The 15,053-nt window shown below is 35.7% G+C and overlaps 1 protein-coding gene across 2 annotated transcripts in view; it reads right to left on the reverse strand.

Moving 5' to 3' along the window:
* COL11A1 (collagen, type XI, alpha 1) overlaps positions 1–15,053 on the reverse strand; it is a 158,718-nt gene that overhangs the window by 87,416 nt on the left and 56,249 nt on the right. For both annotated transcript variants that reach the window (XM_014939348.1, XM_014939347.1), the window contains 9 exons: positions 13,440–13,481; positions 12,951–13,013; positions 10,151–10,225; positions 7,759–7,842; positions 7,449–7,505; positions 3,242–3,295; positions 1,814–1,867; positions 1,650–1,703; positions 1,002–1,055 (listed from right to left, as the gene is read on the reverse strand). In XM_014939348.1, the coding sequence (XP_014794834.1) occupies positions 1,002–1,055; positions 1,650–1,703; positions 1,814–1,867; positions 3,242–3,295; positions 7,449–7,505; positions 7,759–7,842; positions 10,151–10,225; positions 12,951–13,013; positions 13,440–13,481 (537 nt within the window). The remainder of the gene's footprint in view (positions 1–1,001; positions 1,056–1,649; positions 1,704–1,813; positions 1,868–3,241; positions 3,296–7,448; positions 7,506–7,758; positions 7,843–10,150; positions 10,226–12,950; positions 13,014–13,439; positions 13,482–15,053) is intronic.

The following is a 15,053-nucleotide window of genomic DNA, read 5'->3' on the forward strand; positions in this document are numbered from 1 at the left end:
TTTTCACTCTTCAAGTAAAATGGAATTATGAAAGAGGATCAAGACATCTCTGTATGACACTAGAGTTCTTTTCCCATTGCAAACAGAACTCAAAAGAGTATCCTTAGATGTTATTACAAAGAACTACATTATGGGCCAACACAGTCGAGATTTTCTGGGAAGTGCAGCAACTGTGCTAACCCATTGAAGAGTGAGAGCTATAGTAATTTGTTGGTCATCAAGCTGTAGCACAAGATGGGAATGGTTCTGTTAACATTCGCACTCACCGTTCCTTTTATGGTGCATTGCACTTACAAGTCAACAGTAAGGGAGATACATTAAGTAGAGTATGTTGTTACTAGCACATACACATTAGGAGTATAATTTAAAGCAGAAATCCCCTGCTGTGATTATATCTACACTTTGTAGGGAAAGATGCAGTCTTATCCTACAGATTGGTATGACATAAGGAGAGAGTACATTAGTTGTTTTAAATATTACTTCAAGTTTTCCTAACTTACCTGGTCTGACTCCGATCTTTCTTTAAACTGCAGTTGTTGGAATACCCCACACTAAACAATTCAGTTTGCAATTCAAATATTCAAATGCATTTTTTGAGCAAGCTTATCAGCAGGTTAAAATTTGGCATGCTCCTGATACAGAAACTTTATGCTAATTTTCTTTTCCTATTACTATTTCCTTTAACAATCTCTTTAAATCTAACAGGCAAATTCCTTAACTGAAAAATTTGAGCAAAATGTTGCTGAAGATGCGATCTCAATTCTGTAAATATATTTAAATAATTTATATAGATATATATGAGTTGTTGTGTATTGATTGATATTACTAAAATGTTTCATGAGGAATACATTATGGGACAATATAGATATTATTCTGTAGTGTGAAAAGCTTATATTCGGTTTTAACTCCCCCACAGTCCTTAGTGCTGTTCTTAATGAATAATGCATTATTTCTGTGATGGTATCAATGTGTTGTTGTATAAATATACATGTTTTTCTTACCCTGTTACCTTTGTCACCAGGGAGGCCAGGAAGACCATCAAATCCTCTGTCACCCTAGGAAAGATGAAATCACAGATTTAGTAAATAACTATTACATTCTGTATTACTCTGAAGAAATTGCACCTTACTTCTAAAAGTTAATTTCTACCTTTGGTTGTATGTACACTTTTGTTATTAAATGAAACACATGGAGGGGAGCACAGAGATCAAACTCACAAAATTTGCTTCTATGCATTAAGAAAAAAGAAAATGCCACACCAACTTTTTCACTGTGCTGTAATTATGCTATTTATAAAAAGAAGTCTACATTTAAATAAAAAGCTTGATTCTAGCTGCACATTGCAGTTGCAAAACTGACTTTACTATTATTGGTACTCTGTAACCAGAAACTGACTCAGAGGGGTAGGAATCATGCCCTGAGAATCAAGATACTTCAAGGTCAGACTACTAGCCATTACCATTAATTACCATATTATAAATGGATGATTCATTTTCAGCTTTTGCATCTGACCCAGCTATCTGAAACCTCAATATTTTCGCTTGAGAGAAGAATTTGTGGTTGGCCCGCAAGAAACTGTGGTACCTACATAAAATCTGTCTAGCTCATTCCAAGACTAAAATAAAGCCTCAGGGCTCATTCTTACTTACCTTTGCACCAGGTTCTCCTGGCATTCCTCTGGCACCATCAGCTCCGGGACGTCCCTGCAAAAACCCCAAGAGGCAAACATTTGAAAACACAGTGGAATCAGATAATATTTAAATATATTTAAATAGAAACTATTTACCCAGAGCAGGATTGATCTGCTACCTACCCTTTTGCCAGCTTTTCCACTTGGACCAGGGGCACCTTGAACACCACGAGGACCCTGAATTTAAAAAGTGCGATTCTTAGAATCATATCAATGTCAGAAAAAGGCTAGTTAGGCATCTCATCTCAAGAACAAGATAAGATTTTTCTTATAAACAAAGTTGCATTTTTTCCAAGGAGATGGATTCTGTTTTCCAAATTCGCATTGGTTTTAATAGAACATGGGCATCCAAACTGGCCTTTGCACTACCAATTTTAACACTAGTTTTCATAAGATGGCACTATACATTGCATAATTGGTCCTTTTAACATAAAAGCTTCTTACATTCTTTTAATGGCTTTGAAGATCTTAGTCCTGTGGTTTGAAAACCCTTCATCTTCTCATGCAAAAATTATTTTAGTCACATCATAATTATTTGACAAAAACTAAAAAGAGTGCTTATTTAAGACTCCTAACTCATACACAAACATGAGTTGTGCTGGTAAACAGCTCACATTCTGTCTTTCCTAGCCTTACACACAGTTTTAACTACAGGAAGACCAAATTGCCCCAGACTGAAAAAACCCAATTCCACTTTTTTAACCACATGTAACTTTCACTGATGACTGTGTAGGCATACGTTTCTGTGGAAGCCTTCTCATCTCCCACACAAATGCATCTTCTTCAGGCGAAAATAGCAATGGTAAGGACTAGCCATACAAAAATATAAAGTAGGAAGAGAAAAAATACTAAAAATGTAAGTAAGCAAACTGGTACACTGAGAAGCTGTTCAGCTGTTTTTTAATTGCTTTATTTTTCTTCTGCAAATATCCATGTGGAGTTTTAAGACAGGCACTTAATAATGTAGCAAATCCATGATACCACTTGAGATCTGGCAAAATCATTGTTCCAGAAACTCCTATCATTATTTCTTTAAGAACCTCATATTACTTTTAAGTTTAAGCTGAAAGATTTCAATGTGTTTCAGTGCTCTTTAACGTCACTGCACAGGAGCTGATATAATAGTAAGCTGAGAAGAAAAGCATGCACTGATTCCAAAAGACTTATTCTTGCTATGTCACATATTTCTTGAAAATATCCAGTTTCATTACCAATTAAATTCTATCTCTCTCACCTTATGAGATCTGATAAGAACAGAGCCTAAGGTCAAACAATTACAGACTGACATATGATAATTTAACAGAGAAAAGAGCCTGAAGTGACAATTTTAAAATGGGTTTTCAAGTGATGACACTCTACAAGTGATAATTGCTCTTTGTTATATAAAGATTGTTACTTTCATATTTTGCATTTAATTAGGATAGTATTGTAAAAGCTATTTTTCTTCAATTGCACATGGAAAGCATATCATTGATTGATTTCTTCTAAGTGATATGAATGCATTTTTTCAAGGATAAAAAAGCTCAAACTTAACAGGCAATATTACTGTACCTGGGGACCTGGTTCACCACTTTCACCTTTAGCACCTGCTGCTCCAGGTCCACCCTTGATGAAAAAAGCAAAACATACAGCTTAAATATACAAAAAACTCTAAATGAATGTTACTTTCTAGACATTAATTACAGGGAGAAAAACCAAATAATCCCCTATTCATTAGGAGGTGTGAATTCACCATTTGAATCTGCAGATATACCCTGATACATCATTGTCTAGACACTGCACCTAACTGGACCAAAAATTTTTCTATTACCAAAAAATCCACCTATCAATTTGCATGGGATCAAAGGTAACACATTGTTCTATATTAATATTTGAGAGTTAAATATGAGCACAGTACGAAAAGTAACAACATGTCATGCAAACAGAAGTGCATCTGCTGTAAGAAAGGCAACAGAAATGGAGGCCCCCTCTTTCTACCTTTATTTCTGTATTGTACAGAAAACAACAGTCTTGGATTTCAATCCAAAGATCACTACAGTCAATGAAAAATACCCTGTCTAGTCTTGTCATGAACTTCAGTGATGTTTTAATCAACGTCTTTGTGCATCTGGCCCTGGAGAAGTGGAAAATCTATATAACTGCATTTCTTTACTATCATTAAATGATGATATTCAGATTTTCACAGTGAGTTTTACTTATAAACAGACCTAAAAAAGATCTTCTTCCAGGGTAGGACACTATGCATGAAATCCAGGGCAGAACTAGTCAAAGTAAGTTTGCATTTTCTTAGTAGTGGTCTCACAAAAATAGACAAACCAAAAAATCTTGACATGCTCACACAGAATACAGGCTCAAGGAAGGAACATACTGAAGTTTACTATCATGGGAAAAAGGATTTTTGCATTTCTGACTTCCGAAACAGGTCAAGACCAAATGTATGTATTTAATATGAAACAAACCTTGCAGACCTTGGAAAACTGATAGTCCTCCTATATTTACTATAGTGACCATTCAAAGTAAGAAGTGGTCTTGTGGCTTGGCTTAGTGCCCTAGTCTAGCACCCTACAGTGGAAAGATTCCCACTTACCTTGCAGGTATTGCATCAAGTCCTAAGCAAATTGAAAATCAGATCCTGAGCTGGTACTGGCAGTGGAGAGAAGAGTGGCTTTGGTAAGTGGTGACTGACTGTTTGGGTTTCCCTGATGTAACTCTGCTTTTAATTAATATAATGGATTACACTTAATATCTGTTGGCAGAAATCCATTTTGTATTCTATGTTAATTAAGCATGTGAACTCTAGTCTCTGCTGAAGCTAGACTAGGGCTTTGATGGTGCTATGTTTAACTGATATGTTTCTAAATGTATCTTAGTGACTACCAGTAATTAAAAAAAAATACAATTCATATTAAGAGTAAAAGCTCCTGCTATTTCATTCTTAAAACAGGCTGCACACACAAACAATTGACAGACCAAGAATCTGTAGGTGCTTCTGGAACTGTAGGCCAAAAATATTGCCAGATCAAGGAGTTGGATTTCTAGAGCCTCCTGGTGGCTTAGAAGCAAAACAACTGTTACTATTATTAATTTGTTGAACTTTGTATACATAAATTCATGAAACCTTTTAAAACATGGAAGTGAGAGTATGAGGCCATGTTATACCTCAGCTAAAGGTATATAACCCACTGTCAATATTATACCAGTCTTTACAAATGAATCCCATGCTTACAGCTGTTCCATAGTTATTTAACATGTATAGACTGAATGTTATCCTGCAGGTCTCTTGATTTAAAAACACTGCTGGAAATTATGCATTCATTTGTTAAACAGATCCGGCACGTTTGACTATTTGTAAGTATTGCATACCTAATCATGAACAATCAGGAGTCTGTGAGCCAAATTCTCTGCTTGGTAGCACTATTTACTTTGAAAGAATTACTCTAGAAAAGAATTGGTCTTGTATACATCTGCTTACAAATAGAAGTAAAGTCCAGTGATTTCAGTTTCTGGGGACCAAGTGAAATTCTGGTGGGGTTTTTAGCTAAAATTTTCCTGAAAACAGTAAATTTCACATAGATAAACAGACTGGCTTCATGAGACTGGCCAATTTGGAGCACAGAATAATCTGGAACAGATTTTTTGAGACTATTTGCCTGGTCTAGAGGGAGGTGACCCTGCCCATGATAGAGGGGTTAGAACTCAATGATCTTTAAGGTCCCCTCCAACTCCAATCATTCTATGATTCTATATGAAGATGAGGCAAAGCGCTACCAAGGCATCCAAAACCACAATTTACCACAGTTTTAGTATCATCTAGCTTTCAAGAGTCACTGAAGAGAATGTTAAGCTGCTAGGATCAGGGAAGAACATAATCCAGAGTATTTCTTATGCTGCCTAAATTACTCCTTTAACAGTATGTAATTATCTCATGTCCCCCTGGGATTTCTTTGTTAATAAAAGTTGTCACTGGAGGAAACAGCAGCAAGAGCCATTGAGCCAACTTTTCAGTTGCACTGTGCTGCTGTAATTATACACAATGAGATTGATGATAACCTGGCCAGTGGTAGCAGTAGGACACTATACTCAGGTTTGTCCATCTTCTTTTCTGCTTTCAAACTAACATACACTGTATATTATGGAGGGTGAGTTTTAGATGCAAAAAAAGGTTAGAAGGGAAGGACTTGGTTATTACTGTTCAGCTACAAGCTGTTGCTGGAGCATCACATTAAAGAGGGAAAGAAGCACAAAAGAAGGGAAAGGAGCCATATTACTTATACTATAGTCTCATCACTTCTAAGTTATGACTGAATCTCCACAACTGGGATGAGTGGAAGGAAACTAACTTGGAGGAAAATGCTATTGCATTCTGAAGCAAGGAGAAAACCAGGTGACCTCCAACAACTTCTGTTGCTGTCTTCTATGTATGCTGCTACAGTTGTAACTGGCATATCTCTGCAGTCACTTTTTCTTCACAAAATAAACCAACGGGAACTTGCTGCATCCTTTTCTCTTGGTTACTCAGCTAACACTTGTTTTCATTTCTCAATATCACAATTGTATTCTTGTCTGTGTTTTACAGCTAGATGCTTGTCTGATCTAATGAAAACTGCTAACATTACTCTTTGAGTCCGCTACCATAATGACAATGTAAATAAAAATTACAGCAGACATAGATCAAAATCTAAGAGGCCAAATATTTGCCAATCCAGGTGTGCCATCACAGTAGACAAAATAACATTTTCCAAATTAAATGGATCTTTCAAACATGAATGCTATACTAACTGTAGAAGAGAATTTCACTCTATGTCAGAGGATAAATACAATCACCTGGGAGAAAATGAGAAAAGACTAGTCTTCTACAAAGCTCATGATCTTGGCTGCAGCAGTTGTTATTTTATATCATAGTACAGATGCTTTATAATAGCTTTTTTGAAAGATGGTAAATGCTAAATTATACTATTTAGTGGACTATTGAGTCTGAAAAGTATCAATTTCCTAAAAAAGGATATTGCAATTGCAAGATTGATCAGGTCGCTTTGGCTTACTGAGCTTCCTGACTGGTTTTACTCTTTCATTGTGAATTTTTTGTGAATTGTCCTTTTAAATTATTTGTAGGGATTACAGAGGTAAACCTATTTGAGATCAAAAAGTTGTTTTGCATGCCGGCAGAAAAACTGTTTTGTGTTCCATGTATAGACTTTGTACAAACATTAAGCTTTTTTTAATATCCACAATGCCATTTTCCAATTCCTTGTGTATTAGCAGTGAAGTCAAATTCAGGACTGAAGTTAAAAAGTACAATTCTTTTAGAAATCTGTATGGTTTTTAATCGCTTATATGAATTCCTCCTAAGAACTTCCCAAATTCAGCTTAAATAGTGAGCCAAGGTCATTCTGCACACTCTTGCTTTAGTATCTCTTTCTGTACAGTTACATATTTACCACAAGAAGTTTTGTAAATATTATTACAGAGATGACTGACTGTAGAGGCAGATGTAGTTATTTATGTAAAACTATTTGCTAATTTTTAAGTCTACCAGTGTGCTCTATCCAACCCCCCCAAAATCTACAATAAAAACTGATTTACTATTTAAGTTGTATTGCAGACCTTCAACAAAAATACTAACTATGGCTTTAATTATATCAGGGTTTTTTTTCTGATAATGTAAGTACAAATACAGAGGTGTAAGCAAGGCCAGAATGATATCTATGGACTTGTGTTACTGTTTTCTTAAACATGTGAGCCAGTTTTGTTTACATACCACAGGACCTGGTCTTCCAGTGAGTCCCATGGGACCAGGTGGACCTCTCATAGCAATCTGAGAAAACAAACAGAACAAAACAACAGGTGTCAAGAAAGAGCTGTCAGCCAGCATAGAAATTCTATAGTAATACAATTTCATAACGCATTAGCAAATATCCCCCATCATTTACTCAATTGTCAATAAGGGTAAGTACTGTGATGAGATGATGCTTAGAGCTCTTTACTTCACATCCTGCATGATATAAAATGGAAATGTTTTTGGAGCTGTACCCTTATGGTAGTTTTGTTTGCAGGCTCCTTGTGCTCACCCTAGCTTGCTGGAGAATAGCTTGTGCTTGAGCTTCCTGAGCTGAGATTGTTGGGCCCTTCTCACCATCTCCACCAAAGCGGAACTGCAAGTATCAAAACAAGAAAAGGATTCAGCATTTATCAAATTAAAACCATACTTGTTATTTGCTGCAACTCCGTAAACCACTTCAAAGACACAGGGTTTCCATCTTCAGTACACTCCACCAGATCCAGTATGAACATTAAGTCATTGGTAATAGTTTAGAACTGAAGTGCAAATCTAGTCCGTTATGAGCAAACATTTTCTTGATTTCATAGGATTTTGGTTTTCATTTTGTTCACTTGTTTGTTTGTTTCAAAAAGAGGCCAGAATAGATTCTAATTATAGGCAAAACCTCTTTAAAAATATGTTTCAAAATCAATTAATTCTCTGTACATTGGTAGCTACCCACAGAAAAATGCAATTCAATTTAAGGCAGACATTAATGTTAAAAATGTTTGATACCTAAAATGTTCTGTGTCACTTCTGAAAACTTCAAAATAAAATACAGAGTAAAATTTAAGTACTCATTGCTGCACTCCTGGACTGTCATTGCTCAGAAAACTGCTAGCAAAAGCTTTGTAAAGTTGAACAGACACATTTTAGAGTTGCAACAAGAAGCATGGCTTTCCAAATGTATGGCACAGACATGCTGGATATCAGGGCTATGAATCTTTCACTGTCCACAACAATTTGTTCAGTTTGCCTACACCCAGAGTTGGCACGGTAACTGACTGAGGTCTTTCTCCTGCAGTCATGTTATTATCAGAATGGAAGAATTGTTTTTTGAAAGTGATGGAAATCTTACTGCTTTAAGCTCCCAGAAATGAGCACCTGACTTTTTCTAAAGTGAGAAGAGAACTACCAAGGCTTCTATCATTTGAAAGGAGGCCAAGTGGTCTGTAGGGATCCACATAATGTGGAATCAACCACATTGTCAAAAATTTTTTCAAGCAAAAGTGCCTAAATTCATCATCTTGCAGCCATTAAAAAGGTGAACCTATTTTGATGAATTCAAGCCCCACACATGACGACAAAGAGCCACACAAGGTGTCTCCCACATATTACTTGGTGTTTTGAATGTATCTGTGACAAGATGGTCTGCTACTGCTAGATTCGATTCCACCTGATTACTCTTTTATACCAGCATGGCTCTCAAACTAGTAAGGAGGTCATCTGTTATAAAAGGATAGTGGCTTCCCAGTGGGGTTTTTAAATGTGGAAAAGAATTCTGGATGGTGATTAAATAACCAGGCTGGAATTTGGGAAAACTGAAACTGGTAATCGTTCCTGAGAAATTTCTGGTTTGACTTGGTAAATCCCTTGTTGTGAGACTCATTAACATCTAAAAGTAAAGCTACTGAGATTTTCCAAAGTTACCACTAAGTATTAGTGCACACTTACTACCTTTAATGCAGGAAACTTATATAGCAATTACAGATGGAAGAACGTTTTGGGAATAATTGGTAAACAAATATTTCTGTTACGCAGCCAGCTGCGATAACGTAACTTGGTGCAAGAGGTCAACAACATTAGCTTATTTTAATAAACCCCCATTGATTTTTTTCATAAATAGAAAATAAACTTTACAGAGTCATCCTTTCCTCATTGATAATTGATGTAGTTCTGCCTCCTGTATCAGAATTGCAGCAACTACAGCTCCGAGACATTTTACTTGCTTTGCTTTACTTACCAAAAATACTGCCCCTTCATTTACAGTTGGTTTATCAATTCTGTGGGAACTGGTACTAATCAGAGCTTTCAGGTACACACATACACTTAGAAATAATGAATTCCATGCATATAGTACTTTTCATACTACAAGCTGCAAGATACTTTAACAGCTTTGGACTTGTTTCTCCACCTGCTAAAACAGATGGTGTTTTGCTTTGACTCCAGTGGGAGCAGAGCTGGCTATGTGCATATATTTCTATTCAAAGGATGCACTGACTCTTCAAAGAGGACACTGAAGTCCAATTTTAAGCACGGAATGCTTAAAATTCTCCATGTCAAGGAGACTTGAAAGCACACACACCCGCTGGGAGTACAAGCCCTTTGTGCAACAGCAAACTCCTTGTTTAGGAGATAGAGTAGCAAATAAAAGTTACTGTTGAAAATCTAAGGATTTCAGTGCATGTAACACGTATGTATAGGTTCCAGTCTGGCAGCCATGCAGGAGCTAAAGCAATATGCTTTGTTTGAGGGGAAAAAAGGTACCATATGATCTTGAAACGCTTACACCGTACAAGAAACTGTATCAACTCTCATTCCAAAGACAAAGACATATGAAAAAAAAAAACCACTCATACATTTCTTGAAACCCACATCCTCTTTTTGGAGGCTGACTACCCTGAAATAAAAATACAACTTACCGGCAACATTAACATGGTACCTGGAGGACCTGCTAAACCATCAGCACCAGGGAGACCAGGGCGACCAGGTGGACCCTAAAAGGGATGACAGAAAAAGGGATGAGAACAAAAAGACAGTTATGTAAGACAAACCTTTGAGTCACTCTTTCACAGTTACACTTGTATTCATAATGACGCACTTGAAGGATTAATAATCTCTTTGCAAGTGGTTTGGGAACATTACTCATGATTACTGTGGTAATTAACTGAATTTGGGAAACATATTCAGCAATAGGGAAGAAAGCTATTCTCTTGAATTATTTTACTTACAAATTATATTTTAAAATGGAGTACAGAGTACCTAATTACAGAGGGTCTGATAATGATTTCATAGGTTGGGCTGAGCTGAGATTTGCACTGCGTTTCAGTGTTTGCTTTATTTGATATAGAGAACTAACACTGCAGATTCTCTTTAAACCTTTTGAGTAGCTTAATTTTCAAAGGCTTCATAAGTCCTGCAGCTATGACTTGAAGTCTATTTTTTAATGAAATCTAATTTTCAGTTTAAAAAGAGTTTAAATCTTTTTGTGTAAACTGGAGTTGAAGAAATGTACCAATGTGTGTACACAATGCTTGTGATTATTGATCCAACAAGCTGCATAAATAAATATTACTGTTGTGACAACAGTTAGATTGATAATTGCACCTTTCCTCCCAGCAATTTGCATGCTGCATTTTTACCAGCTGAAGCTGTCAAGGGCAGGAAAGACCTGCATCAGGAGTGCTCATTTGCCTGCTGCGTATCTGTGAAACAAAGTACTCATTCATCAGAACGACTCTCTGCAGGGTTGCAATGACAGACCAACAAACATCAAACTGTCTTAACTGGTTCCTTCTGCTGCTCAGGAGTTGAACAAAACAATGGGAAAGCTGATCTGAAAAATTTTGGTGCTTTTTCCCCTCTTCAGGAATTAAGATCAGTAGTCTGTTACTAAGTCTGAGCTCTTTTTCAAAAAAGCCTGAAGCATCAAAAAAAATTCCATACTAATAACACACTACAGATAAATCTTACATTGAGAATTACTACTAATTCAGATGTAAAATATTGAACCATTATATATCCAAGAAATTTTTATTTCAGGTTAAAAAATAGAAAAATAATTAAATGCCATACGATTATGTGTCTTTGTGAAGATTGGAAATTAAAGATTAGATCAGAAGATGAAAATTAGATTACTGATGATAAAACCAAAGATTAGATAAGTTTTGACCTTCTCCTTCCATTGCACCATTTTATATGAAATTTATCCTTACAGTAATCAGAAGTGAGACCACTTCTCGTCTTCTCCAGAAGGATATATTCATTTTTTCTCGATTGTCTTATACCCATTATTAAGATTAGAATGATATAATAATTTAATACAAAAGCTGAAGCACCATAGGCTACTACAAAAATGGTGGATTTCTCACCTAATTGTTCTGTAGTTCCATGCTTAAACAACATTCTCAATTATTCTAGGTATTAATGTGGGCTTCTTAAAATTAAGCAATGTGCTTTTCTTGAGTACTAATTTTCTCATAATGTTACTTTACTAAAGTTTTTTTACCTAAGATGAAAAGTAGTCATAATAGTTATAGCGAGAGCTAGAGCCTTTATTTGTATACAGTGACTGCTGTTTATGTAAAAAACCAAACCTGCCCACATATGTTTAAAATTTAAAGTAAGACATGTTATTTCATTAGGATGGAATCTGACAGCAGAATCTGGTATTGTGCCTGTATTGTTTTCATGAGTTCAGTAACTCATGTCTACAGTTATTTTTTTATGTAATGTGTCCTTTTTGATGTAAAACACTGAGTCTGTGTCATGACAGGTACGTGATATGCTTAGTCAAGAATTTCCATATCATTAATTCAGTAAGCAGTTAGTTTAAAAACAATTATCAGTAGTTATTGCATTACAGTGTGTTAAAATTCCCATTTTATAAGTTTAAATTGCAAAACATGTTGTTTAGTTAATCTACAGGAAAGGAATATGAAAGAAGTGTGGATGCTGACTTATGAAAGTGAAGCATTGTTGGAATTTTAACACTATCTCATTATTCAGTGAAGTAATAGCATGTTCTCAACTTCTATACACAAATGCAGCATGAACATGCTAGACTAATCAGTAAAATACCACTCATTAAGCTCTGGAAAGTTTTTTGTAACATATTTTCCCCAAATAAATATATTTAGGCTGTTTCAAAATTGAGTTAGTTGTGGCAGTAAGAAAAGGCTTGTAAGAACACGTCAGACTAAAATAACAGCTTAAATTTCAATTATATTCATGACGGGATAAGCTTCTCATGCAGTATGTTACTTAATTTGGCCAATAAATTCTCCCTGATTTGTCTAAATATTACCCATCACTTTCAGTATTTCCATGTGTATTTTGATTCTGTAGAGCTTGTATTTCTCTGTATCTCTACACATTACAGCTGAGGTCATAACGATTTTTTAAAAACTCATTCAAATCCATATGAAATGTTTGTACCTATTGCTTTATTATATTTTAAAATAATTCACATCAAACTAGAGAAATATAGACAAAGATGAGCTCAACTTTTTTCCAGTATTTACGGTACATATTTCAACCACTAAGGGAATGTTGGTTCAGATTCTCAGTTGATTTAATCAGCTGAGTAATTAAGCCTCAGTTCCACTGAAGTTTCCTAACCTATGTGTATGTATTTCAGATCAGCATCCAACCTACTTACTCTTGGAGCAATTAGTGAAAGACATAGCATGAATAACCAGGATAATCTAGATGTTGACTTACCCTTTCACCAGGGTCACCTGGAGGACCAACGGGACCTTGTAGACCTGGGGGACCTGTAAGACCCTATGGAAAATGAATGACATTATTAAGCTAAATGCTAAATGCTTGCAGCATTTTTGAACTATTTTTTCTGTGGAAAGTTATGTTGAACATACATTTGGATAAAACAATGTATAAGGTGGCATACTTTTTTTTTTTACAAAGATTTGTAGTCAACATTCAAATACTTGATTTTCATGTGCACTCAGCTTGTAGCATGCGGTCACTGAAAATGCTGGAGAACACCCTTTTTTCCCCCTTCTAAAAATGCTAAGCTAATATACTGAAAATGCTGGAGATGACCCTTCTTTACTCCCTTCTAAAAATGCTAAGCCAATATACCCTTTGGGAACTATGATAAGGCCAATATTAACTATGTTAACTCATGAATACCAAAGCACAGTGGATAAAGCAAAGGCAATAAAAGGAAATTGTGTTTAATCTACTTACAGCAGGTCCTCTTGGTCCTGGTGGTCCTTCAATGAGCATACCCTAGAGGGGGATAAAAAAAGATACTAAATTGGTTGTGTCTTGGAGAAAAATATAACCGTCTTTTTAGCTGAACGGCCAAAGCTAGTATTTCTTAGTGTTTTGATAAACTTTTCTGAGGATCTTCTTTCCACAGTTACTAGAACTGGAATCTGAATTGCTATATAGCTTTAAAAGCGAGAAAGATTTCTAGGCTGGAGGGATCTCATAGCAGTTGATTCAAAATATTTTATTTTGATACCATTAAAGAATTTGATGCGAATAGCTCTGGCTATTTCTATTTTGTGGGTCTTATAGCACTTCCTAGTTCCTGTTTTTGAGAGAAGACACTAGTCTAAATTCCAGGCCATAGCAAGACCTACATATACATGGTCTCCACTTGTACTTGGCTTTCCATAGGAAGAAGGACTGGACCAAAAAGCTTGAAGCTAGCTGTAGTGAACTCCAACAGTGTTGGAGACTGGCAGTGGATACCTCTTCAGTATTATTGATGTAAACTAAACGTATCTTGCAATTGTTTAAAAAAGAAATTCATGTTATGACCTAACACACACTAAGCTTCTTCGCAGATCATGACTTGAGAAGTCAAAATCTTGACTTCTAACTTGTTCATTATTGTAGTTCTTTAACTTTGGTGATCAGTAACTTAACTAAATGCTAATCCTGGGGCAGGAATATAGAATTAAAAGGGAACTTTTGGATCACAGAATCCAGACCTTTGATATTTAGGTAACAATGACACATCATAGTATTTTATCAGGCTTCAAATTAAGCTAATTTTTTCCCTTGATATTTCTAGACCTAATTTTCTATGAAATAAAAACGAGATTAAACTTTAATTTCTATTTGGATCAAATACATACTTGAAAACAGTCCTTGAAAATTCTAGAAGAGTAAACCACACTGGCATTCAACTCCTGCTAGATATTATAAAACAATTATTTTTGTGTAACCTGTGTCTTCTTTTAAATTCAGTTACATTTTAGTATTTAACCAGTATGCAAGATGCTACAGTATAACTTCGTCCTACTGTAAAAGCCACTTAGTTATTATACAACTATTTAAAGATGAGAAAAATTCTGTAAGCTACTGATCCATTACTGTGCTTATGACCAAGTTGTAACCTCCAAATAAAGTACTTAGTTAAACTGTTAGCAGTTTGATTGCACCAGCACAGCTTAAACATACATGCATTTATTTAACTTCTCAGAGGGACTTTCTTGCCCTTGTTGAAACCTGCACTGTTATCTGTGCCTAAACTAGAAGCTATCTCTGTAGCTCTGCCCAAGCTGTAGTTACTAAACAGCCTGAAGTATCTATGCTCTGTTTTCCTCTGCACAGGAAGATCCTCCTTATTTTAAGGAACAAGTGGTTAGTCCTTTGTGTAAGCAAAAGAGAAGGCTGAACAGGCTAGTGTCTGTTATTACTTTTACACTGTCCACACTGCAGGTGATTGTTTCAGAGATCATGGATAAGGTTACTGTTATCCTATCATGAACAACGTGGTTTGATAATGATGTACCAAAAGTACACGTATATAGTGCAAAAGAAAAACTCACCCACATCTGTACTTAC

Source organism: Calidris pugnax, unplaced genomic scaffold (assembly GCF_001431845.1).
Source record: "Calidris pugnax isolate Ruff unplaced genomic scaffold, ASM143184v1 scaffold18, whole genome shotgun sequence".
Taxonomy (NCBI): domain Eukaryota; kingdom Metazoa; phylum Chordata; class Aves; order Charadriiformes; family Scolopacidae; genus Calidris; species Calidris pugnax.